This window comes from Falco rusticolus, chromosome 14 (assembly GCF_015220075.1).
Source record: "Falco rusticolus isolate bFalRus1 chromosome 14, bFalRus1.pri, whole genome shotgun sequence".
NCBI lineage: Eukaryota > Metazoa > Chordata > Aves > Falconiformes > Falconidae > Falco > Falco rusticolus.
This window is the reverse complement of record NC_051200.1, coordinates 21,089,067-21,115,508: the sequence shown is the minus strand read 5'-3', so window position 1 is coordinate 21,115,508 and position 26,442 is coordinate 21,089,067. Positions and strand designations below refer to the sequence as shown.

Here is a 26,442-nt window from a genome sequence, read left to right as displayed (position 1 = left end):
AAATAAAACGTCTGAAGTTGTTCGTGGTTGAGTAGATGCTTTCATTATTGCCAGGACTCACACAAACCACTGCTCAGGAATTCCTGCCATGGTCCTACCAGAATGAAAGCAATCATTAGAAACCAGTCTCTGTTGCAGCTGGTAGGCAGAAGGATACTCAGGTAGATGAGATGCTCAGTATTGATAATATATATGCAAAATGCAAGAAGGCAAATAAGTCCATTTTCTCAAACTATGTGTGAAAATTAACCTTGTATTTATAATTGCTGCAGTATTTTTTATTTATTTTTTTTTTTTAAATCGAGTGTTTACACTAATATTAGTCTGACTTTAACATGCTATGGTATTTAGAGTCCTTGTAGCAATGGATATCAAATCTCTTTATGTGCCAGAGGCAAAACCATCATAAATAAGTATTATTGTTTTCTTTCAATTTATACTGGTATACATGTACACAATAATTTTCTACTCAGAAAAATACCCAAGTTGCAATATTAAAATAGTTTATAGATTACATTTGTTTGCAAAAGAATTTGGAATTAAAATAAGCAGTATGCAAAATCACTAGTTCCTGTGTTTGGCTTGTGTATTTCCTCTCTTAAATTTCTGGTTTTGATGTCGATTGTGTTGTGGCATCTGATGTTTTTGTTACAAATCTCTTCAGAGCTTCAGACCTTTATTCTCTTCACAGAAATACTTCTAAGTTTTATTATGGTGATCTGCACTTGTTAAATGGATTCTTATTTTCATATTTTTGTTTTTTAATTTATAATCTTGTTTCTCAATCTTTTCCATATTACTGATTTCCTTTTCTTTGGTTTATGGAGGGTTTTTTCTTAATTCTGTTCTTCTAAAATCAAATTTGAGATTAGCAGTTGAATAATGCATTTGTAGTTAAAAGTAGTTTCAACTGTTAGGCAGACAGGAAAACTACGTACATTTTCCATACAATTAGATATACACAAACTTTTATGGTATGAGTGAAAGCATAATATAGGGAAATCTCAGTACTCTACGTATATGCTACCCCTTCAGTTTTCCTAAAATCATGTTATCCAGAAGCATACTTGTCTTATATACCTGTTTGGTCTTAAATCCTCCTATTTTAGTAGCTAAAAAACTGTATTTTGGAAGAATAGTGGGGGAAAAAAACTAGCATACAGATAATCCACAGAAAATACTCTCACCCTAATAATCCTGGGGAAATTGATAATGAAACTTTTGTTCACACTTAAATTCAATAATTAACCAAGAACCAGAACAGTAGCAAGATACTTCAAAAAAATGTGCTCGAGTGCTACATAAACACACTAAATTTAGTCAGCTGGCATACGGAAAAAGGAATCTTTGATTATATGGGTCAGACAAAACTTAAACCATAATCTAGAGAGTATATTTCTGTGTTTTGTGATAATAATGCACACTGACAAGGCCAAAGTGCTAATGTTTTATAGTCAGTTTTGTAATATTCCTTCTTTAATGGCTTGCTATCAGTGTTCTGCTGATACTGTAGTAAAGAATGACTAATGTACATTAATTTCTTACAGCCATAGTGCCATAAAATCATATTAATTAAAGCCCCAATGTCTGAATCTTCTTTTTTGTTGTTGTAACCAAACTGCACACCATGCTTCCTTTTTAAGGCATTTGGAATTAATGTTCCTTGAAATGAGATCCCCTCATTAGCCACCATGGGATTTTCCAGGCCAGATAGGTTTTACTGTTTAACTGATAGATATGTAATGTTGTATCAGTATTCATAGTTATGATAATTAATATTAATTAATTGATATTAATATAATGATGTATAAATACTTTTACTAAAGCATATTAGTTTCTTTAAAAACTGATTCTCTCTTTATTCCAAAACACCTATTTAATGTGTGAGCAAGTTTTTAAGAACACAGTTGAAAAATAAATTTGTAATCTTCTTTACGTTTATAAGTGATTTCACCATAGTCACATAGGTACTTTCCTTCAGATCGGTATAATGAAGAGGAAAACCCAGCATCAGGCGATGCTTAATTGATCTTGAATGCTACAGCTTTCATAATGCTTCGGTGCTGATAAAAAGGATTGCTGTGAAGGGTCATGTCATGCCTGTGATTTATAGACATTACTTATTCTACAGCCTTATATTTTTAGTCTTCAAAAATTATATTGGTTTATCTTGAATTGTTTCCAGGAGATTTAAGGCCTGTTTCTATGCCTACTGAATATAGTTGGATAGGGGAGTCAAAAGAACAAAACATGTTCAAGAGGGGAAGCAGAGGTGAGTATTTTTTTTTTGCCCATTCTCTAAGATTTTTCTTCTTTGTTACTTAAGAAGCATGAAGGTATCATCACAGGAACCAATTTTCCTGAGTGTCACAGAGAATATAAAAAAGCCTGTTTACTGTCTGGGGTTTGGTGTTTCTATTTCTGAAAATTTAAAAGTTTGTATTAGTTGGAGGGATTTACTCTAATTCTAGTACAAAGATAAATAAACATCAAGGGAAAAGACTTATAACATTCAGATATATGTTAATTGCAATCAGTTCTTAATCTTCACATTTCTGGAAAACAATGGTGTTCTAGAAGTAAGGTAATGTCCTTTGAGACACACTTTCATTAGTATGAATAAATATTTGAAACCAGAATCAGCGGTTGTACTGTCAGTGTTCAGACCAGCAGTTCTAATCATATAAACTTCTATTAATTCCAGTGGGAATTATGAACTTTGGAAGAAGCATGGTGATAGCAAAGTTTCTTTTTTCCTATTTTTCCTCTGTTAAAAAGCAATTATATAATTCAAAATATATTCTTCCAACATGCAAATATATTTATTCCTATGTTTATTGTTATGCCAATTGTTAAAGATTCTTAAATAAATACTGTTTTAGGCACACTGTGGGTAGCTGAAAGGAGTTCAACTTGACTAGTTACAATGTGACAAAATTGAATTACATTCTTGAAAATTAATACAGGATTTTAAACTACCTTTTTCAGTAATCTTCCATTCCAAGAGAAAATAAATATCATTTAAGGCACAAGCCTTTTCTGATTTATTCCAAATACGCTGATTTATGTTTAGTTTGTATTTCACTGTTATAAATTCCTTTCCTTAGACTTGATGCCTGGTCAGTTCCCATTTTGAAATTGTTCCCAAGTATACCGTGCATCTCCTTAAGACCATTATTCCAATTTGTCGGGTTCCTTGAAATTACAATCCTTGTCCCTGGAATGGTCCCAGAGATGCTTCCTGCTTGGTACAATTTACAAATATTTTATGTGTTAGCCACTTTCACCTCAAATGGCAGAGAGGCATCAGTAAATGTGGCACTGAGTCCAGTGCGAGCCCTCACAATTCATTTGACATTCACATCAGTCTTTCTGCTTTAATAGTACTGGGTGTTGATCTTTGGCATTTCACTGAAACCTTTTGGCTGTATTTAGGTTTTCTTTGTTACACAAGCCATACGATGTGGACTAGCTTCATGCCATCTGTCATGCAAGGACCTGGGTATGCTCCACCATCTTTCAGTGCCTAGGTTTTGTGCCAACTACTTAGTTTGCACTTGATTGGAACCTTGGTGCAAATAAGTTTGCAGACGAAAGAGCTTCAGAGAAAAGTGGGGAATTAACCAAATTGACAATATAGATGCAGCCAAAATGGTTCTCTCTTTATTTCCTCTTACTAATGTTTTTTTTTCTTTTTTTTCCTCTAACAACTGACTCTGAGAATTCACTCCTGCGGTATCTGAGTGATGACAAGATACTGGTTATCCAAGAAGAGCCTTTGACACAAAAAGACAACAAAAGGGACACAGGTCGTAGGTCAAGAAAAAAGGGCAAAAACACAAGCAGTCCAAACTACCCTATTAGTCCACCTGTATTGACGTCTACTATTAATGTTAGGCTCGAGCCTGGACAGCAAGATGTCTTGAATTTCTCACTAGCAGAAAACAATACAGTTCCACTTTACCATGTAAGTACATAACAAAATAATTTTTTTTTTTACCTATTACCTATTTTTTACCTAAAAAAACTATTACCTAAAGTACATGGAAAACACTACAATATTTTCTTTTCAGGATTGATACAACTATAAAGGCATATTCTTCTACTGTGTGTTGTAATGTTACATTCTATAGCCCAAGAAAGCTGATTAATGTCAGTATCACGATAGATTTCACTTAAAAACAGCCTAGACACAGTGCAAAAATGAAAGGCAAGGACCATTTGATATTGGATGCTTCAAGTAAAATACTGCTCTTAATTACTCAGTTTCACTGAGTTTAGTTTAATTTGACCATATTATTTTTTCAAAAGTTCATAAGGATCTTATACTCAGCTTCTGGTAATAATTATAGATTAGTCTATATGCTTTTATATTTCCACTTCAAGCACTATGTCTTGTAAAGACAGATAAGCTTAATGGAGTTACTGTTTATTTAAATTGCAGTACCATGGCAACAATCTAGTAACATGAATTTGTTCGTACTGATAATGGAGGAAATATTTTGGACTAAAACCTATGGAGACAATATAATTAATCAGATGAATGACCAGCCAGTTCTTGTAGCTACTGTGAGACAGCACTAGGTTCTCCTGACTGTCAGCTAGTGCAGAATTTCACTGTACTGATCTGGATGTCTTGAAATATTCAACAGCCTTTCAGAGATCAGGCCTCACAGCTCATGCTTTGTATGTGCATATTGCTTTTTATAGAAGCATTCTTGAATTTTACTCATAGTCCTACCATTTGGAGGGGACTGCTCCATTCTCATGACACAGAGTAGTAGCTTCAAAGTATTTTGTGCTCAAACCTTACTATCTTGAGGGCAGTTTTTACTGGAAAAGAAGCCTATTTCCTCCCCACATTTGTATGGAACCTTGCAAAGGTGCATTTATTTTCTAATCATGGTGCATTTTCTTCTAGAAAGATATAAGTGAAAAAGCAGAACTTGTAGCAAGTTTCTTCAGACTTTTCTGCATTTGGGGCTTCTATTTGGTGCTTCTCTCTTTGAGCAAAATCTTGGGAGATAACTGCATTTGCATCAAGTCTGAGAAGGTTCACCTCAGGGGTGAAATATAGCCATTGATTCATCTCTGTTGCTGCAAGCTGTCAACATTTTATAGCCTGAAGATCAGATACTTTTATTATGACTTCAGGAAATTTAAGTTTTCCTTTCCTATGCCACTTCAAATTAGTATTTTTGGAAAAGGAGTAAGATCTTTTTCTCCAACTTCAGAGAAAGTCAGGTAGTTTATAAATCAAGTCATGTGATTGTTTAGCAGGAGATATTTATTCTGTCCATAAACTTACAGAGATAATCAGGATCACAAAGTCAAAGAAAATTATTTCAACTCCAGAGAGAAAAGCAGTAGCTAGTTTACTAGGATGAATGAGAAAATTATTATGCAATTCTGCAAAAAAACCTGAACAATATTTCATTACTTGGTAGATTAATCAATTTGTTCTAGTTAATTTTTGGAAGAGTGATGCTGACTTCCGAAGAAAGGAAAATGGGGTATATGTGGTAAAATGCTAGTTGCACCCTTTAAATAATGGTAGTTGTTAGTAAAGTTCCCAGAGTCAAGCCTGTTGTCATGTGATTTATTTTTCATCATCAATGCAAACTCTATTTAAAGTCCTAAGTCCTGGGAAAGTTAGGATAAAGGTTGCTGTTTAGTTCAGTTAAACCTGAATTTAATGCTTGGAGTTTTTTAAGAAATCACCAAATTGAATCAGCTCTATTGCCCTTCTAGCCTGGCAATGACAAAAGTCTTAACTTCAGGGGAAGGTATAAGGAGGCAGATACTGAGCAACAGACAAATCTCACCAAAGTAGTCAGAAGCTGGTAGTCCTGAAGTGAATACTCTTTCAAAAATAAAACTGGCATTTCTCTTGAAGATTAACATGCCACATACTCACCATGATTTCAGAAGTGTATATTATATTGCACAATTTCCATACCATCATATAAGCTTTATGTTCTATATAGCAGTCTGCAAATCACTCTATACAGAAAAAAAACCAGTTGTATATTATAGAAATATTATCTTAAATGTCTGTGATATTATAATACACAGATTTAAACTGTTTTTGTTAACTGTTTTCTGTTGGTAAGTCACAGTGACTAGGAGCAGTTCTTCATTCTGTGGCTTTCATTGTGTATTAAGAGAAATGCAATTATTTGAAACAGACATGATAAATTAATAATGTGATATTGTATGATAACACAATAAATATGGAAAAAGAACCTAAAGATATATGTCAACTGTAAAGGGTCTAAAGGAAAAGCAGGAAACTGGAAAAAAGGTGGTATCATGGGTGGCAAAAACATTACATGTAGCGATTGATCTACTCAAAAAGCCAGTGCAGCACGTGTTTCATAAACTATTATACTGTGTAGTAATTACAGAGGAGGACACGTGTAAAATGATTATTCATGGACTGACAAACTGGTTTGAATTCTTTTATCATCTAAATCTTCTGAACAACATTAGAGATGGACCTTTGCAGTCCTTCAGGAGATAGTCATAGGAATCGGAATATCTCAGGCACTTAGTCAACTGCCTTCTAAATATACAAGAGGAACTGAGTCAACAAATATACAAGAGTTGCTGACACAGGTTTTGTGGGTTCTTGCCAGTACAGAATCATTTGTATTAACAATGTCTTTCCACTTTGAATACTGAAAGAATTCTGAAAAGCAAAGCAAAAAAATTAGCATATCTATCCTAAAAGATAGCTACTGAGAATGGAAACATTAAATATCAAAGAATGTTTAATGGCATCTTGATATCAAAAAGGAAGAGAAAAATATCAGGTAGTTGTGTTTCTAGGTAGAAATTTAGGTTTTAAGTAGTCATTTCCTTAATATCTAAAGGTGTTTACCAGGATTTTCATAAACATTTTAATATATTTACTTAATTGCATAATGAGATTTTATTCTATCAAGAGTTCATTCCACAAGACTAAGGTAAAATGAAGATACTTCTAAACCTTACCTAACTAAATTACCATAAAACAGCTTTTGTTACTTCCGTATTAAAAAAACCCACACAAAACAAAAAAAAAAATTCTGAGAACTTACCTCTTCCTTCCTCTTCTATTCTATGTTTTGTTTTTTCTCAGCTGTCTGGCAGCAGTAGTATTAGATGAAAAAACTGATTTAGTTTTTTCATTTGCTTTTTTGGTTTGGTTTTTTTTTTTTTTAATGGAAGTCAAACCTGCATAACTGTTATAATCAAACTCCCATGAATTCCTTTACCCTTAACACATGCCCAGAACAACTTTTAGATATATTTCAACCCAGATAAATGCTTTGGAAAAATGAGATTATACTGTTAAATATGATCTTAATCATCCTTAGTAAAGGGAAGGTGATAGTGTCTTGTAAGCAAACAAGTATGGCATTACGGAAGGAGAAATTGAGATATGCAATGTCATTTAGCCTTTGCTTTATTTTCTAAGCACTTACATAAATACATACACACACACACAAAAAAAAAAAGGCACTTATCTAACAGTAGTTTAAATTACCAGACATCGATGTAAGAATTTTTACAAAATTGGTAATTGCATAGATTCACCACTAGATTGATGCTTTGGAAGGAATGTTGATTTGGAACCTAAAATTAAACAATTAGACTGATTTCATAAGTTGCTGTGAGGATGCAGAGTTACTATATAAAATGGATATTTAGGTAATGCAATATTGGCAGTATGCCCAGGATATAAAATGATGCATAAAGCTAAGTTGCAGGAAAATATTACTGTCAAGAAACACTGCCCCTTTCAGGACATATTTATAACTCTAATTTTAATTGATATGCAATTCTGTAATGCATGTTAGACAATCTGAGGAAGAGTCAATTACAACAAGGTTGTTAGAATTAATTATTAATCAATAGAGTATTTATTAGAACGTGACTTCCTATGTTTTCTAATGCTTCACTTCTGACGTGATATTGTTTACCAGATTAAGCCTATACAGTGAGGCAGATGTAAGTATCACAAAAGTATATCCATTATAGCATTGTGGAAATATACTATTGGAACATACCCTGGGCTTACAAGAATAGAGTTAAAATGTGAATACGTTTTTGGTTTGTATTACCAGAGCTCATTCTGAAAAAAGTTAACTTACCAAGTAGGACTCCTGCACAGTAGACCAGATGTACGTGAGAAACTTCTCATTTTGCATTTTTCACCATTAAAAACCCCACAAAAATTCTTTTATGGAAAACACTCTCCATCCTTAAACTAATGTTCAGGATTTTAAAAAACTCTAATGAACTGTACATTTTCTACTGCTTGGTTACATTTTGAGGTATGGGATCCAGCTTCTGTCTAAAAGGAATACTGAAGTTCTTATTCCAGACCCAGTCTGAAAATTCACATGGTGTTCAACTTTGTGGTTTTACTGCCTCAGATTTCCACTAGTTTCAGAAGCTCAGAAATCTAATTTGCTGGTTACTACTTTAAATTCTCAAATAAGATAATGATCTCTCATCTGTTTTTACTTGGCAATAAATGTTCTGGGCCTATTATCTTCAAAGTAATTGGATATTTTGTTTTGTAGTGTCATATATTAAGAAATTGGATTATAAACTATTGTATCCTCTAAATTTTTTGTGAATTAAAATTCAGTGTGTAGAAGAGACTTAATTTTTAATGAAGTTTACGATAGATTCTTTTGTTTCGATATTCCCTACATAGTAAAACAGAAATAATGGCTGCTTTAGGGTAGTCATTGAGAATGTTATGGCAGTAGTCACTTTTTATTTTAAAGATAATTTGAAGCATTGTAGTAGTTTAGGATTAGTCATTGTTTCACAGCACTTGCTTAACTTGCTTTTTATTTTCTTCCTGCTGATCACAGGAAGTTGGTAATGCATGCCTTTTAGCACAGAATTACGTAAATGCTATTTAGCTGTTCTTGGAGCTGCAGAAGGCAGCTTCACAAACAACATAAAGTTTAATGGTACATGCTGAAATGTGTGCAAAAACAATGTAGATCTTTTCTTTTTCTGTAATGCATGCATGCTGGGATGTGCCAGATGTTCCAGACACTTTTTTTGGATGCTAGGCAGTCTGAGTGCCACTATGATAAGGATAATAATTCAGATAGTCTGGAAGAATCATATGTATTCAGCTCCATATGACTGAAGGAGCAGTCTTTTATTGCCAATTTTGTAGGAGAAGCGCTCATATTTTATTTCTTCCTTCCTGGTTTTGCAGGAAGAAACAAAACTTTGCTAACTGCCACAGATAAGTATTACTTTCTTCAGAGTTTTATTTCCTTTCTGAATTGCTGGGGAAAAAATCTACCTTTTGCTTTTCATTTAAGTATCTGTAATATGGAAAACCTTCTTTCCCTAACTTGCAACTATGTTGAGAAATCACTATGAGGATGATTATGTGGAATCTAGCTGCTCAGAGAAGCTAACATAAGCCTTTCTAGTCTCTGTAGCTTCAGACTGATTCTGTCCATTTGTATTGATTTTAATAAGGTTATTTTGCATTTGTACTGTGCCATAACTGTGCACACGAAGGCTTGAGCTAGCAATTATTGTAAGATGGATCCATCAGTAGCAATGTCCAATAAAAATTTCCTTACTGTTCTGTTCAGACACGATTCTCTAGACTACACTGTTCATTAATCTATAAACAGTTCAAAAGGGAAAAAGCATTCAACAGTACAAGGGAAAATAAAGGGCAATAAAATGTTGATATGTTCTTTTTTTATTAATCATGTCAACAGTTTTTAGATTTCCACATTCACTTAGTAATCGAGAACTTCATAATCAACCTGAATCCAGGAAAAAAAGGCCTAAAACAGTGTTCGTCTAGAATTATGGTTGTCCTTGATTTTTATAGAAAACAGTTATTGGTAGTAAGGAGAAGCAAGAAGGCAGTTGGATTTGTGTTGGGTTTTAGTCCTGAGCAACTTACTCCATAAAGTAAGTTCTGTCATATGCTGAAAAGTTTTGCTTGTGAGTTCCACTGCACTAAAGAGTTTAAATCACCATTGAATCTGAACTTTCAGTACCGTTTGTGTATAATGCAAAGTGAAAACCATTTATAGATTCTCTAAACTAGACCAAATTTAGCGCATGTATCTGCACAATGCAAACCAGCGTTTGTTTCAGATACATCTTTTCAGATCCGGAAGCAACTTAGAAAAATTATTGAGTTTACTCCTGAAATAATATACTGCATCTTGACCCAAGCATAATACGTCCATCCGTCTCTACAGAGCACTGTGAAGCTCAGCTACGGTACAAGTATCTCCATTACGTGTTGTAGACCTGTCAGGCTCCAGTCATGCTGTATGTCAGGACTGGGCCTGGAATTTTGTGTTGACCACGCTGCGCTGGTTAGGAATGATGTATTTCCACTGGCCTGTGATACCTGCTTCAGCAAGTCATCTCATGAGTGATCTCTTAGTGAGACAGGCGATGTATTATTGCTTGCTTCCAAATGTTTAGGCTACCTTGTTTGTTTTGAATTCTTTAAATTGCTAGTTCTATTAGGACGCTTTACAGCATGACAGCTTTCTTTATCCAAACATACACGTTTTTGTAAGTAATTTTGCTGTATTAGAGAATATTTAAATTATGTTTTTCTGCAGTCTTCAAATGAACAACTATAAATGACCAATGAAAGTTAGCAAATGAAGCATTCATTAACCTACTGTATCTTCATGTGTAAATTGCTATTCGTGAAGCATTCCTGGAGTCCTTTGACTCCAGAAAGTCACAACAGAGCTAAGACTTAGGTCTCTGTCCTCTCCCTCTTTACCTTCTCAGTAGGCTTCCTACCTTCCACAGCAAGAGAATGAGAACAAGGTTTTGGTGGACAAGAGAGAACATTGAATGACACAAAGTCAGGGCAGGATCGTAGGTAGCCTATACCTAGAGGAATGGGGAAAGTGAGAAAAAGGAATGGGGAGGAATTGACTGTCTTCTTCCCAGACCTGTGTAAATTCTTGAGCTACACCCCATCCTTACAACTTCAGCTACTCCCCTTCTGCCACTTCCCTTCCCTTTCCCATGGAATCCTGTGCAGCAAAATCACTGCTGAATATTGGCTGTTCTTAACTTCTCAGCAAGAAAATGGTTGTGCTTTGTGACAGTGGAAAGTTGCAGTTCCAAATACATTCCATCTCTAACAACCAAATCTCATGTGATTGGATTTCCGACTGTATTACAGCTCTGAACACTTCTCTTCAAGAAGAACTGCATTATGTTTTTCATGGGAAACAGATGAAACTTCACTGTAGCTTTTCTTAAATGGAATTAAATTCTACCTTGTAATTTTTCTGTGATGAAATAAAATTCTGTTCTCTAAACTTTAGTGGCTAGTTCCAAGTGAATGTCCACTTCACTTGCTCTACATCTTGTTTAAAATAAAGATTTTAAATTAGATTTAATTAAAATTACATCAAATTAAGTTTTGGAGAACACAAATATATTTACAAATTAATGTGCTGCTTTTCTTTGACCAAAAGAAACACCACCCGTTTCTTTGGAATGCAGTATTTATTCTTAGTTTTTGAAGAAAGAAACTTTTTTACTGGGGAGTTTTTTTCAGGCTGTGTGTGGATATTTTTGTTTGTTTACCTTTTACACCTTTGTTCAGATTAAACCTCCCTTAAATTTCTTTAATTTTGTTTAATTAAAAAAGTGCATTGATGGGGACAAAGGTAGGCTATGGTCAACATAAAATACAGTTTACCCATTGTAGTGATTTGACCTTTAGGACTATTCTACTTTGCTACATAAAATAAATTGTTAGCTACAACATAGTCTTCCTTTAGATATTCTTTTAGAATACTTTTTTTAACCTTGTGTATAATCTGACATAGCTTCTGTTTTGGATGTAACATTTTTCCAAAAACTGGAACTTCCATTCTGTTAAAAATTTTGCTGCTTTCTCTGTTACCTACTACGTGCCAACATAATGTTTATACTGTACACATAATTATAAATTCTGAGTAGATATTTTTCTTCTGTCTTTAGTTAATTTTCTTACCTGTCATCTTGGTTTTTTAGCATAAAAATTGAGTACCTCTGAACTGTACACAGATGTAGATTGCATGAGGTTGTTTCCTGTCTCTATTATCTCTCCCCTCAGTGACAGTGTGTGGATGAAAAACCTCAAAAGCTGCTCTCATTTTTAGCTGAGATAATAATTTTGCAAGTGTATTCAATGGGTTAAGCAATAGCTCACTGAGCTAGAGAGATAAGTGAAGCCCCTGGCAACAGGGCTACTGTTTCACTTTTGAACAAACATAATTTAAAGAAATGCTTAGGATAATGAATATGTGAGTTAAGGAAGCAGCAGAAGCAATATTTTTTGTAGGGGATTCAATATCTGAGTATAGAAGAGTGGTATTCATAATAAAGGTAAAAATCTTTTTTGCATCTGAAGAAATTGCATATCTAGATGGAATTAATATATTGCATTTGACCACTGGATTTTGTAAAACTTATTATCAAACTAGTCTAATCTTATTGCCAACTATTGTAGTCTCTTCCACTAGTAAACAAGTAAACAATGACTTCTGAATGTTTTTACACTATCTCTACAGTTCAGGGTCCTTTTCCATGATCCATGCAATTACTCCTTAGGGGAAAATACTTCTTTTCATTATGAAATCCCAATTAGAGGGAATTATTTTTTTGTTATCAGTTATTTATTGAAATTTCAGGTAAAATAGTAGGAGTTTCTACAGATTTTGCTTTGGGAGAGGATCATCAGACTGTTTCTTAGACCATATAGGCCTTACTGTCCTTTCGTTTCTACTTGTGCAAGACAGAAGTAGATCAGCTGAAATCCCTAGAGCTACATAAATATGGAGCTGACTAAAGAAGGCTGATAGGTGCCAGTGACCTGAATTTCACAGAATTTGTTTTATAGTCTGTGACAGCATGACAAGACTAGTGCCTCCTGAGCCTCCCACACGTCTGCTAGTCATGAAAGTGGCCTTTTAGTAAGATGGAGTAAAGTTGTAGTTTGCCAACTAGAGTAAGGCAATTTGCTTTCTAAATAGCAGGAACTGTTAAGAAGCAACTACTCAGAAAAAGGAGATAGAAGGCTGCTGAAACTGCAGACAGGAGTCTACCACATAAGTCAATGTCAGTATTGTATCTGTGCATGTAATTACAATTACATGAGAAAATTAATTATAGCTATACGTATGCATCTACAGAAATGCCAGTGCGGGTTTTTTTCCTTATGTGCTATCAGAAATCCTTTTTTAAGGTTGGCATTTCAAGCTAGCAACAAGATTGGACTCCAGTGACAGCTTCTTTGGGGATACAAATAGTCGAATAAAAGGTCATACACATCTGTAGTAATCCCTAGTGCCCATACTTAAATACTAGTAATAATATGTGTTGATCAGGAGTAGATATTTTTTCCTAATAACTTAAGTATTGATAAAAACATAAATGGTAATAAATATTTTTTTTGCCTTTCAAGTACTTTTATCAGTTACTTTCTCCCTCTTCTATACAGATAATCTTCTTTGTTTTTTTCTGAATTACAGTGAACTAATAATCAGTTACAATTTGCAATACCTGAGTAGTTGACTCATTTTCTTTTTCCCACTACTATAGAACCTTTGTAATATTTCTCTACTACAGACTATGTTTCAGTTAATTAGATTGAATTATACAGTATCTTTGAAAATTAGTGCTTGTTAATGCAAAAAATCAGTTGTGTTGAAAGACCTCTAAAAAACATTTTTTATTAGCCCAATCACATTTCATTCTAGTGTCTTTTTCAGTCTAATACATGCAAGTTCACAACATCCTAACAATTGTTTACAGCTGTACTAATGGAATATATCTGATCAAAAGGAATCTTGCAACCATAACCCAAGGTGATCACCTGTGATACTGTTGTTCTTTGTGCATTTTTTGGAAGGAAGGAACTGGACTGGTTCTGTAGTATTAGTGAAAATTTGTAATACAGGTGATGAAAAGAAGATGGCCAGCACAGTGTGAATAAGGAGGGCTATTTTAGCTTTGTCAGGGAAGGGAGTGTGGGATGAGTCCCATCTGGGAGAGGAAGTGAATAAACCCTGATTTGGAAACACTGCTTTTACTTGGGGAGCAGTTTCAGGAAAGAAAGAAAAGCCTCTATTAATTACGAAATGGCATAGGAAACAAACTGAATAAATTATTATTCCTACCTTTAGCTGCTAAAATTAGTAACACTTGAAAGCAGAGGGATGTAAGAAGACAATCTTTGAGCCTTCTAGTATGAATAAATTCTATTTTTGTAACAGTAGTATAGGTAGTGCTGCTGTCAAAGCTCTTTTACTCTGTTAGCCACACAGTGTTTTACCAGGATGTCCACAGTATTTTCAGGGATGATCAGATTGCTTCATTCATATTTATTAGTGCATTAGCAGCAGTAGAAATCTGACATTTATTATGCAGCATTATACATTAGCTCCTCAAACAGATATTTTGCTTTAGATGTATGCTGTTATCTCTTACAGTCTGCTTCAAGAATATATGACTATTTCGAGATGCTATATTTTCAGTTTTGTAGGCTCTTTAGGCTAGATTTCAGTGTACTCTAAGGAGAATTAAGTTGTTTATAGCACTCAGGAAAGGTTGTTAGTTTTGTGTACTCAATTACTCAATGGGGAGCTCCTACCTTTGCCTGGTTTCAACAAGCTATGTGGGAGAACTCTGCTTTTACATGTAAGGGCACTGTTTCACTACTTTTAACCAACTAAATTCTCTTATTTAAACAGTGTCCATTTTTGTTACTCACTTTTGCTAGAATAATTTAGCTGAATCGGTCACCAGCACAATTAAAGGGTAGTATTTAATGTAGCAACCAGAGAAAATGAAAAGTTAGTTGTAAAATTCATAGCATCCGCATTATTGTGGAAAGTAAAAGACAGCAAATCCTATAAGAATGAGAACTTATAAGTGTGTCATTGTAGACAGTTTTGCCATGACACATGCTCTGGCTTCAGTGTGGATTAAATGTGGCAATGTTCTATTCAAAACATAAAGATGTCATGGAATGTAGCAGTTGCAAAATCAGGAAGAGTGCTTACCATCTTTAATTTTCAGCCCTATGATCATTACAGTGATCATTATGAGTTTTTGTGTACTGATTTAGTGATCCACGTTTGATTTTATAGGCTGTTGGTACCTTCATAGACTTGATAGTTTGGAAATAAATCTTCACCATCAATAATTCTACTGTAAGTTCACCATGTTCCTGCGTCAGGGTGATTCTCCTTTGGATATGAGGAATGCTTTGGATAAAAGAAATGCTTAAGAGAAAAGAAGAAAAAGTAGTCATGTTAGATCTATATGGTCCTGCTGTGAGGAAAATGTCTTTCTGATCTCAGGTTAGATACCTGATCTTACTAGATGCAAGCAGGTGATGAACAAGACTCCTGAGATATTTTAATATTACTGGGTATCATCAGTACCCTCCAAATTTATTAGTTATTACTAGGGCAACTTGATCATGTAAGCTCTTTTTTTCCTTGCTTCAAGTGGCAAATCATTACCTATAGTAGAAATAGCATGGTAAAAGATAAATGATTCTGTATATGGATATACTGGGAGATATGTGAAGGAGGGAGGTGGCAAGTTGTGGCCGAACATTTTAAAGATGTGTTAGAAATGCATGCTGTTAGAATATACTGTGTTATAGCCCATGTGGTTAAACAGGCCCAGCAGACTTCCTGTCATTTACACGTTTAATATGCATTTCAGTTTCGTAACTGTTCTCTGAAGTCACATGTGATGAAGGATCTTACTGTATGCCCAAAGTAGTGGTATTAAAACATAAACATTATACCTAAAAAAAAAATCTGTTCCCTACTTGGCTATGCAGAAAGCATATACTCCAAAGATTTTTCAAGTGCAGATTTCAGCACTTATAAACCAATACACACTGATTTTAAAACATATATTTTTGTAATTTCAGGGTGAGAAAGTGTTTGTTAGCTGTGGGAAAACTACTCCATCATAAAGCTTAAAGTAACAAAACCAGTCTGAAGAGTTTCTTTTTAATTCTGAATCACTTACTACTAAAAGACATGTTTGTTTCCAAACCTCAGAGGAATAACCAGTATAGTAAATCGGGTTATGTAAAGTAATGTAAGAATGCTTTTCAAGAAAGTTTTGGTGACAGTTCCTTCTTCTGAAATTCTGTATTCTATATCATAATATTTGTCCTTTACACTTAAACTGCCTTTCAAATATTAACATTTTTGCAGACATTGACATTCTAACAAATTTTTAGCTCCCCTCTTATTTTAGAGATCTTTGATCACAATTATACAGCAGCTGAAACTCTAAGTGCAGATGCAAGTTGCTTTGAACATGATCTTCATTCTGAAATAACATTTAGTTAGAAATTGAAATATATTTTCCATTTCCTTTTCCTTAGAGTTACAGAATGACTACTGTGGTTTACCTCTGTGACTGCTTTTGCTGCAGATATCACTATGTTCAGTGTACCAAAGAAGTATCGTCTGTAGTTTGTGCTTAATACTATTTATTTTTCCTCTACAGAGAGCAGGGGACACAGTCAGTGGAGATACTGAAAGGTAATTACTTTTGTTATTCTGTATTTAAATATATACATCATCTATCTATTAATTATATTTAGTTGTTTATCTTTAGAAATTTAGTTGAAGTATTTGAGGAATAAATTTCCAGGGTTTAGTGATAGTAGCATTAATATAATTTGGTAAATCCTAACTTTCATTTCCTAACGTCAAATAAACATCTAGTTTACAAAGGTTGAAAAAATAATTTAGATGTAAGTTTATTAAAGATTACTACGGGAAAAAAATTAAACTACAACAAACTAGTAGATGTTTTCCCCCTTTTTGGTTTTTACTCTTTAGATTTAGTATTTCAGAATCACTATGAAGGTGAAAAGCATAATGCGTGTCTAGCATGATTATTTAGAAATAACAGGCAGAAGTTTTCAATGAACATCTACATGCTAATTCAGTCTATACAAAAATTACTGTTTATATTTGTAACTCATCTTTGATAAATACTAAGAATGAGGACTTCAGTTTGTCCTTTATGTTTGAATTTAATCAATTAATACTAATGAATAAAACAGTGATTTTTGCCTTTTTTTTTCTTTGCAGTTTATCTGATGATGTATGTTCATATTTTAGTTGCATCCAATAAGTCATATTAAAAGAATAAGTTTGAAATAACAGACACGGGTACCATAGTATAGTACAATTAAGCTTAATTGGAATCTTTTAATATGGATAATTATTCTTTTTCACATTTTTTCATCCTGTTTATGGCCTAAACCTGTTTAAGAAGCTAAACCATGAACTGAATATAAAATAATGAATTACATTTAGACTGCTTTCATCAATCTAAAGGATTTACAATTGGTGATGATTTTCTTCAGTGGTATAAATAACACTACATTACAGCTAGAAGTCTGAGGTACAAAAATATTAGTTGCTAGTCACCAAACACAAGTCACCTCGTGCCTGATTTCTCAGAATTGTCAGCATTTTCACCTCTTTATATGTGTAGTAAACATGGCAGTTCATTTCAAAGGCAGTTAGAAAAGTAAAAATTTATTGGATGTTTCCCCACTTGTAGGGTGCTGTGTGTGTTTAAAATGGTGTTCAACTAAACTGCGTAGCACTTTCATCACAGATGAAAGTGAGGTAAAGAAGGAGTTCAAAAGACTTTTTCTGGAGTAAAATTCTACTCTAATCTCATTAAAGACAGTCCTGTCTCTCCATTGGTGCCACTGTAGTAGTCCGTTACCTCATCATACATTACCTCAGTGAAATGTAGATTTTCATTTTTAGAATAAATTAAATATAGTCCTGCTTAGTATTTTGTTCCAATTCAGAGCCAAAGCAGCACCCATCTTGTATGAGGCAGGGGCTACATAGCAGGAAAAGATGTGTCATTCTCAGACTTTTTTGAAGTAACAATTGGATTTCACCTTTTGCCCTTAACTCTTATGGTGGTGAAAAACAGTTTTCAGAACATACTGTTTTCTGCAAATCTTACATATTTAGTTTTTACTTAGTCTTCCAACTCTTTCACAACATGTGCTGTTGTCCTGTTCTTCCCTCATACTTCTTTCTCCTTACTTTCCGTCACTCTCTTTTCTCACCCTTCATTCCAGTACAGCTGCCCCTTCTCTCAGGTCCTTCCTACCCGACTTTCTGCAAGAGAAAGAAATCGCAGACCCCTTCCAAAAAAAAAAGCCATACGTCTCACCCCTTTTTTGTCTTCCTTCTCCACACCCATAATTTCTTGCAGCCACAAGGAAGAGTTATAAAGGATTTTTATTCTTCATAAAGCAAAGCATGCCTAATTATTCTGAGTGGATTGCACTTGCTCAGTTTGGCAGGGACATTACAATCCAGATGGAACATCCTTGGTGGACAGGACACAAGTCTCCGCTGGACATCTGCCAAGAGCTATTTTCCAGGGACATATGACTCGATGAAATTTTGGCAAACTTTCATAGCAAAAACCTATTGTTTAATTTTTTTTATAGTATGACTCTCCGTCTTTTAATCCTTCTCCCACTCATTTTAATTTCAGGTCCAAAAGATGAACATATTATGTCTTTCCAGTATGTTGAAAAATTTTTTAAAATAGGCAGAGTTGTATCTTCTTGCTCCTAATAACTTTTGTTCAAGTGGTGTAAACAGTTCAAACCAAAATAGAAATGTTTCTTATATTTATCCCTTATAGTTAGGTTTGGGGGAGCAGAAAACAAACTGTGTGGATAGAATCACATATTTGGATGAAATAGCATTATCTTCATTAACTGTACAGTCGCCTATCAAGTTCCTGTGATGTGATTGCATCCTTTGTTTAAAAACAGAAAAAAAGCCAAAAGTCAGAAGGAAGTTGTTTCTTGCATGTAGTAGAATGCACTGCAGACTGCAGGGAGTATGTATTGAAAACACTAGCAGTGATGTGAGAAATATGAGACTACAAAATGTTACTATGAATATCTAGCTTTTCAAACTCATTAAATGAGTAGATGCAAAGCAAGTCTAGCAGCTTTCTTTTTAGTATTGAGCAAAGTAAAAGTTAGGTATTTCTGCATTACATCGCTGGTTCCTTCCAGACTTTTGGCACATCTACATCACATATTTGGTCCAGCACTAGGCACAGGGCTGGGCTTCCACCATCAAGGCAAAGCTCCCCCACGTTAGAAGTCCATTCACACATCAAACTCTGGCCCTGCCTGAGAGAGAATGCAGAAAAATCTGAGCCCTACTTTTAAGCAGCCTTTTGGCTAGAAAAGTAGGGCAGCCACAGGCAAGTTGCGACTCTTCATTTCTGAGCAGGTGTCATTATTTAGGAAATTACACTCTGCAATTGGAGGTGGAATTACTAAATGTGTGAGCATTCTGATGTTTTAGGAAGACAAGTTAAACTAAATGCTTCCTGAAGAAGTATCCAATTTGTCTTCCTTTTCACAGGAAGCAGTTTACCCTGTTTAGGAAGGGGTAATGGGCATCTAACATGTAGTCTCTGCTGCAGCTTTTATGAAAACATCTCATTATGCTTAGCAGGGTTCATTGTGTTCTTTGATCTTCATTTTACTTTATGAGAATCTTTTTCTAGTAATAAGAAACCTTGGCATCTGTGGATTCTAGACATGCATGCGTAATGTAACCATGACATCACTATGGAGACCTTGGGTGTAAAGATCTTACTCTGCTTAGCTAACCAGGCCTGCAAGGGAAAGAGAAGGCAGTAAAGAATTGTATCATTCATGCATCGCACAACTGCTAGTTGAATAAACAGGTTTTAGGAATATTTGCACTTAGTTTCCATGTGAAAATGCTGCTCACATTCTTTTTCATAACACATTTTGTCTCAGCAAATATTAATGCTTAAAAATTATTTTAATCATGTCCACAGCAGCATGGTTTGGAAGTTACTTTTTTAGTTGTGGTTAATGCTGGAGAACTAAGAAGAGATAAATATTTTGCAAATAACTTTTAGTCTTGATATTGTTTTGTCAACTTTACATGTACAGATACACCTGTATTGCAGTGACTGCAGAACCGTACAGATGCATCTGAGCTAACCTGCTGTTCACTGAAGTATTAAGTAATAGACTGTAGCATAAGCCAGTAGCTGAGCCAGCATGGAATGGAGAAGGGATTTGAAATCTGACTACAAAATACTCAATAATTAATTTGCAGTGAGAAGTTACTTGTTGTGACAGGAATAAGTTACATAAGCTATGGAGGTTCTAATAACCTAAACATAAATCATGAATCTAGGCAAGGTGATTAAAAATGCATTCCTGTGACCTGGTAGATAAACCCAAATTGCTGCATATTTGTTCTTGTGAACCAGCTATAAGGAAATTTCACATGGTACCTACAATACTTTTCTGTACAAATGTACTTTCTAGTATGCTGATTTTTTTTTTTATTTTTGCTCATTGATCATGGTGGCCTTAACCCTGAGCTGCAAGGGGATTACACTTGAAGTATTTCACAATGTGAGACATGAAGCTTGAAGAGAGCTTTACACACCCCTTGCATCTAGAAATTTACATGTCCCAAGTATCTACCAATTTAAAAAAAGCGGGATGATAGGTGCCATTTTCTAGTTGTTTGTAGCTGCTGTGGATCAGTACAGTTGTTGCTCAAGCTCTCTGTGTTTCAGATCACCATGTGTTTCTACGTGTTCAGGTGGCAGCAGGGACTATCAGTCTATTTTCAAATACAGATTTTGCTGTTGTCCATAATGTTTAAGAAACAGCTTTGAAATTACTCTTGATCATCTGTGCTGTGTACTTGAGCTCCTACGTTTATGTAACCTTTATGAAATAGGAGCCATCCTATAGAGGACTAGCAAGAAAAGCTCTCAAAATAGTCTGTTTATGGACCGTGCATCAACCTGCACATTCCATATAAGTTCCAGTCAGAATGCGCAGAGCATGTTGTACCATGACAGAACATGAAATACACTGCCTAGTAATTTATACCCAGTTACACTCTGTTCCAGGAGTAAATTCTGGCAAACAGTCATCTTATTTTACCTATTAGAAACTTTTATAGCTTGAAAAATTATTGCAAATTGGAGTAGTCAAAAGATAAGTTCAGATTGCTCTGTTTGGTCAAATAAATGAATACAAATCAAAGAAATTATTAGTGCCTAAAATTGTTTCATCAATGCTAAATATATATTAGCAGTTTGTTATAACTAGAATAATTTTATATTTTAATTATATTCTAGTTTATAATCCTATCCATTACTGCCAGAGTAGGAGCTTAAAAAAAGTCAACAATACAGATTGTAACTATTACCAATGATGAGGTGAAAGGTAAGTAACACTCAAAGTAATTATTCTTGTTTCTAGACTATATTCATTCATTGGGATTTATTATCTGTATCCTGTCATCAGCCAAAATAATACCAATCTAAGCAGATAAATCAGTTTGTTCTGATACAATTATAACTTTCATTTAGTGATAGATTTAATGACCCTGAAGGTAATAGAAAGAGAATTGGGATGTTATAATTAAGAGCACTGATAATGTGTAAGAGCCATTTTATTTTATCTTCTTTCTGAGCATTGCTTATGTGATGAAGGGATGTTTAATTTGTAAGCCCCTGGTTTAAATCAGTCCTTGTTTTCAGTAAATATTCTATAATTTTTACAAGCTAAAGCACTATTACTTACTACAGTTTATGGGACAATTAAAGGTGTATTGTTATCTTTCTATGGCAGAAAATGAAAACATGTTCCTCAAAAGGAAAAGAGGAATGAATGTCAACATGGAGGTGGCATTCACAGTTGCACTTGCTTACTGATACTTGTTTTGTGAAGAAATAACAAGTCACTTCTGTTCACTATAAAAGGAATTTTTGTATGAGCAGAAAGTGCATGATACTTGGAATTCTGGTGAAGTTCTTAAATGGATATAACTGCTCTGATAGCAAAAGTGCAGAGAGATATGTGCAGCAGAAGTGTTGATTTTGCATGTTCAGTATTTGGTAGGTGACAGTTCTTAGCACTGATTAAATCTTTACTTCCTGATTGTTACAGCTTTTACTAAATAGGTTAAACTGAGATATAGTGCTTCTGCTATCTGTCATTCTAATTTTCCATTCTAATTTGTTTTCTAGAGATTCATTATTGCTGTTTTCTAATCATATGACACTGTTCTTCATTTGAAATCCTCGTTACAAATCTAATCGCTAGGCTTGTACTTCATTTGCATGTCCTTTAAAATGCGAGTTGGAAGTTACCACACCTACTCGAGACCTTTAAATTCTCATATTTTTGTTCCACCTAGTCAAAGTAATTTCCATCTCTTTTTTTAAGCTCATTTAACCTTTCTACTTTAGCTCTCTGCTCAGCAACGTCATTCTGACTGAATACTTCAGCCAATATATATCTAGCACTAAAACCAGATTTAGAGTGCAGTTAACTTTGACCTGTGCTTTCTTCTTAGTACCTCTATTTCTATAATTCTTCCCTTTTTTATATTTGTTTCAGTTTGCTTACAACATACAATTTAGTCAAAGTTCTGAAGAATAGATAAGGAAGGAGGCAAGGCTTTTATGCATAGAAATTTCAATATATGCCATACAGCTAGGCGGAGCATATCAAAACTCAGAATAGACAATGCTATCTGTCAAATAGGAATACCTTAGAAATACATTTGAGGAAAACTGTAGGATAGAGTAAGTGTTTTTGAATGAACTTTATTACAAAATCAAATTTCATTTAAAGTTTTGAAGTTACTGGGTTAGTATTTTGCCTTTTTTTTTGGTCATATTATGCACTGAATGTTTCTGCAAACATCCTGAAATACTTGTTGTTGTTGTTGTTGTTGTTTTTTTTAATTCGTATAAGTGATGGGTCTTCCTTTTTCTAATTTCCACAGTTTCATTTCAAAAACAGTATTATACGTGAACAAGAAAACAAACATTTAGTAGAAAATCAACTGGTCTGAGAAATATCAATCCAGGCCATTATAACTGTATCACTGCACATGCCTCCCCACTGCCCACCGCCCCCCACCCCCACCCCTTCTTTTCCCTTTCACTTCTGTAACAACTGTTTTCCTAGAAAGAAAGGTGAGGAATAACTCAACCGATTATGATACAGAGTATTTCAACCAGAACAGACAACATACTAGTGTTCCTCGGTGTCTAAATTAATTGGTTCTGTCACTTTCACACAGATAATTTACTTGTCTAAAGAGAAGAAAATATCTCTACTTCTTCTTCCATGAACTGCAGATCTGAATATCTGAGGAATAATTAGATTCGGGAAGGAGCATTTGATAGACATAAAATCTTTTAAAAACCAAACAAACAAACTCCCTGCAGACTGTTAAAAACTGTTCCCAAATAAAAAAGTTAAGCTCATTGTACATTAGAATATCTATTCCTGACCTTTCATAAGACACCAGTTTTTGAAGGGCTTTCAAAAGCTTGATTGTAGACTTCTATAACTTTATAACATTTTTGCTGGTAAGAGTCTGTGATTACTGTAAGGAGACGCACTGTTGTGTCTGCATGGAAGCCAACAAAACTTAACTGAGGACTTTGTAGATAAAAACAGAAATGTATTATTCATATTGTATATTGGCTAAGAGAATGAATGGAAGCATTGAAACTGACACTTTCCAGATGGGTCAAAGCTGTGATTAAAGAAATAGACCAGAAATGAGGGGGGGAAATGCCCAGCAGGATTGAAGTGCATTTATGGCATTCTTATGGGCAGGCAGAAATGGAGCATTAATGACAAAATCTGCCTTGCAGCAGTTTGGGCATCTGTCCATTCCTTTACCAAATGTTGTAAGCTGAACTTTTTTGGTATTCAGTTGTTTCTTTCAATCCTTGTAATCTACAGACAGCTCATACCTTCCAAGTCTCGCCTATTAGCTTTTATGATTTTAATTTTAATGTTATGCATCCTTTCTTCTCACTGCAGCCTGGAAATTTCCTTTGACTCAGGACTGATAGATGCTTTTAACTGACAATGCAGTAGTTGTTTCTACTGGTAAATTTGATTTTTCCTAACAATGGAAATCATCAAATAAGAAAATGCAACTTCGTGACTTGCTGACTTAAGACAGAATTATCACAGAAACATAGAATCTTTTAGGCTGGAGAAGACCTTTAAGATCATCCAGTCCAACTTTTAACACAGCACTGAACCATGTCCCCAAGCACCGCGCCCGCGGGGGTTTTGAGCCCCCCCCCCGGGGACGGTGCCAGCACCGGGTCCCTGGGCAGCCTGTCCCCCTGCCCGGCCACCCTTTCCGCGAAGGAATTTCTCCTGAGATCCCCCCTGACCCTCCCCTGGCACAGCCTGGGGCCGTTCCCTCTTGTCCTGTCGCTGGTTCCCTGGGGGAAGAGACCGACCCCCCGGCTCCAGCCCCCTCAGGCAGCCGCAGAGCGATGGGGCCCCCCCGAGCCCCGTTTCTCCAGGCTGAGCCCCCCCCAGCCCCCCCAGCCGGTGCCGCAGCCCCTTCCCCAGCTCCGTGCCCGTCCCTGGACACGCTGCAGCCCCTCAGGGTCTGTCCTGTAGCGGGGGCCCAGCCCTGAACCCCGCGTTCGCGGGGCCCCCCCAGTGCCGGGCGCAGGGGACGGGCGCTGCGCCGCTGCCGCTGGCCACGCCGGTGCTGGCACAAGCCGGGATGCCGGTGGCCGCCGTGGCCGCCCGGGCACGCTGCCGGCTCACGTTCAGCCAGTTGTTGACCAGCAGCCCCAGTTCTGTCCCACCAGGCAGCCCCCCACCAGCTGCTCTTCCCCCAGCCCCAGCATTCCATGGGGCTGCTGCCCAGGGCAGGGCCGGCACCGAGCCTTGTGGAGCCTCACGCAAGTGGCCTCGGCCCCTGGGCCAGGCCAGCCCCCCCTGCAGAGCCCGCCAGCCCCCACAGATCGGCGCTGCCCCCCGACTTGGTGTCCTCTGCAAAGTCACTGAGGGGGCGCTCCGTCCCCACGCCCAGGTCATTGATAAAGACCTTGAACAGAACTGGCCCCAGCACGGAGCCCTGGGGAGCGCCACCTGTGACCAGCCACCAGTGGGACGTAATTCCATTCACCACCGCTCCCTGCCCCGGTCGCCCGGCCAGTGTCTTACCGAGCAAAGGGTAATTCTCCAGGAGAACGCTGTGAGAAATAATGTCAAAACCTTTACTTAGGTCCTTTCCCTCACCCACTAGGAGGGTCACCTTGTCATAGAAGACCAGGTTCATCAAGCAGGACCTGCCTTCCCTACACCTGTGCTGGCTGGGCCTGGTACTCCGGCACGTGCCATGGGATAGCAAATGTACTGTTGCGTTCCTTGTTTGCCAGCCAAAAGATACCGTTAGGATATCGGTGCCACAAAAATACTAGTATTTTTCTGATGATCTAAATTTTTTAGTTAAATGCTGAATAGCGGTGATCTTTAGGAATGTCCTGGTTTTAAGTGCTTCCGCTATGGAGGAGGTAGTGGGGAAAGAACAGAACAAAAGAAGATGTCAGACTTTCTCTGTGCCTGGGAAACATAACTGACAGTCTTGTCAGATTTGGCCTGATAGTTACATACTTATTAATGTCATATATAATGTTTATACACATGCTTACATATTGTTAAATTTAAGATATTCAAAAAGTAAATCAAAGGAAAACACACACTAAGCAATTTGAAGAGCTTTCAAATTTTTATTTGGTTCTGTAATGACATGGGAAAGAACCAACTCTGCAAAATATGGAACAGATATAAGTCTGTCCTAAAGGTCAGAATATCACTTCAAACAGGTATCTGTAAGGTGCTACATTTTAAAAATGCAAGTTGCTCTTAAAACAAACCTGCTAAATTATTTATTTTTATTTATACATTTTTCTTGCTTAAAAATATTTATTCTTTTTCATTTTAGTCTGGACACTAGGAATACACTATACTTGTGTTAAATGTTGTTGATGCTCAAAGAAATGCACAAATAAGAGTCAGCCCTGCAAGAAAGAGCCAATGTTTTATATGTCTTAAGACTATAGACCCTAGGAGGGAGGAATTATGTTGGTTGCTTTTGAATATTAGCTGATCAGGGTTAAGTATTTTTAAACCAGGGATTGAATCAGAAACATATATTCTCAGATGATTTATATGTTAAGTCAGAATATTAAGAATGGTTTTGTGTTTCTTAACATTAGCACTTTTCGTTGAAAACAATAGTCAAATTTGTAAAGAGCTTCCCATTTTAAGTGCTGTATTTTAAATAACTTGTAACATAATTGCATCTGTAAGCATACATTTGGAAATGTATAGAGAATGAGTGTATATGCACTACTTACTCAGATTTTATTTTTTTTCTGTAGTTATTTGACATCTTTCTTCTTCTCTGTCCTAGATATGTAAGTTCTGCCATTGACCATCAAGGAAGCACATCCATGAGGAAGGTAATGATT

The 26,442-nt window shown here is 35.7% G+C and overlaps 1 protein-coding gene across 4 annotated transcripts in view; it reads left to right on the top strand.

Moving 5' to 3' along the window:
- LOC119157487 (connector enhancer of kinase suppressor of ras 2-like) overlaps positions 1-26,442 on the top strand; it is a 214,629-nt gene that overhangs the window by 149,231 nt on the left and 38,956 nt on the right. For all 4 annotated transcript variants that reach the window (XR_005107546.1, XM_037408478.1, XM_037408479.1 and 1 more), the window contains exons 12-15: positions 2,186-2,272; positions 3,714-3,967; positions 16,558-16,592; positions 26,385-26,433. Coding sequence is in view for 3 of the 4 variants with exons in the window: in XM_037408478.1 (XP_037264375.1) it covers positions 2,186-2,272; positions 3,714-3,967; positions 16,558-16,592; positions 26,385-26,433 (425 nt within the window). In the remaining variant the exon portion in view is untranslated. The remainder of the gene's footprint in view (positions 1-2,185; positions 2,273-3,713; positions 3,968-16,557; positions 16,593-26,384; positions 26,434-26,442) is intronic.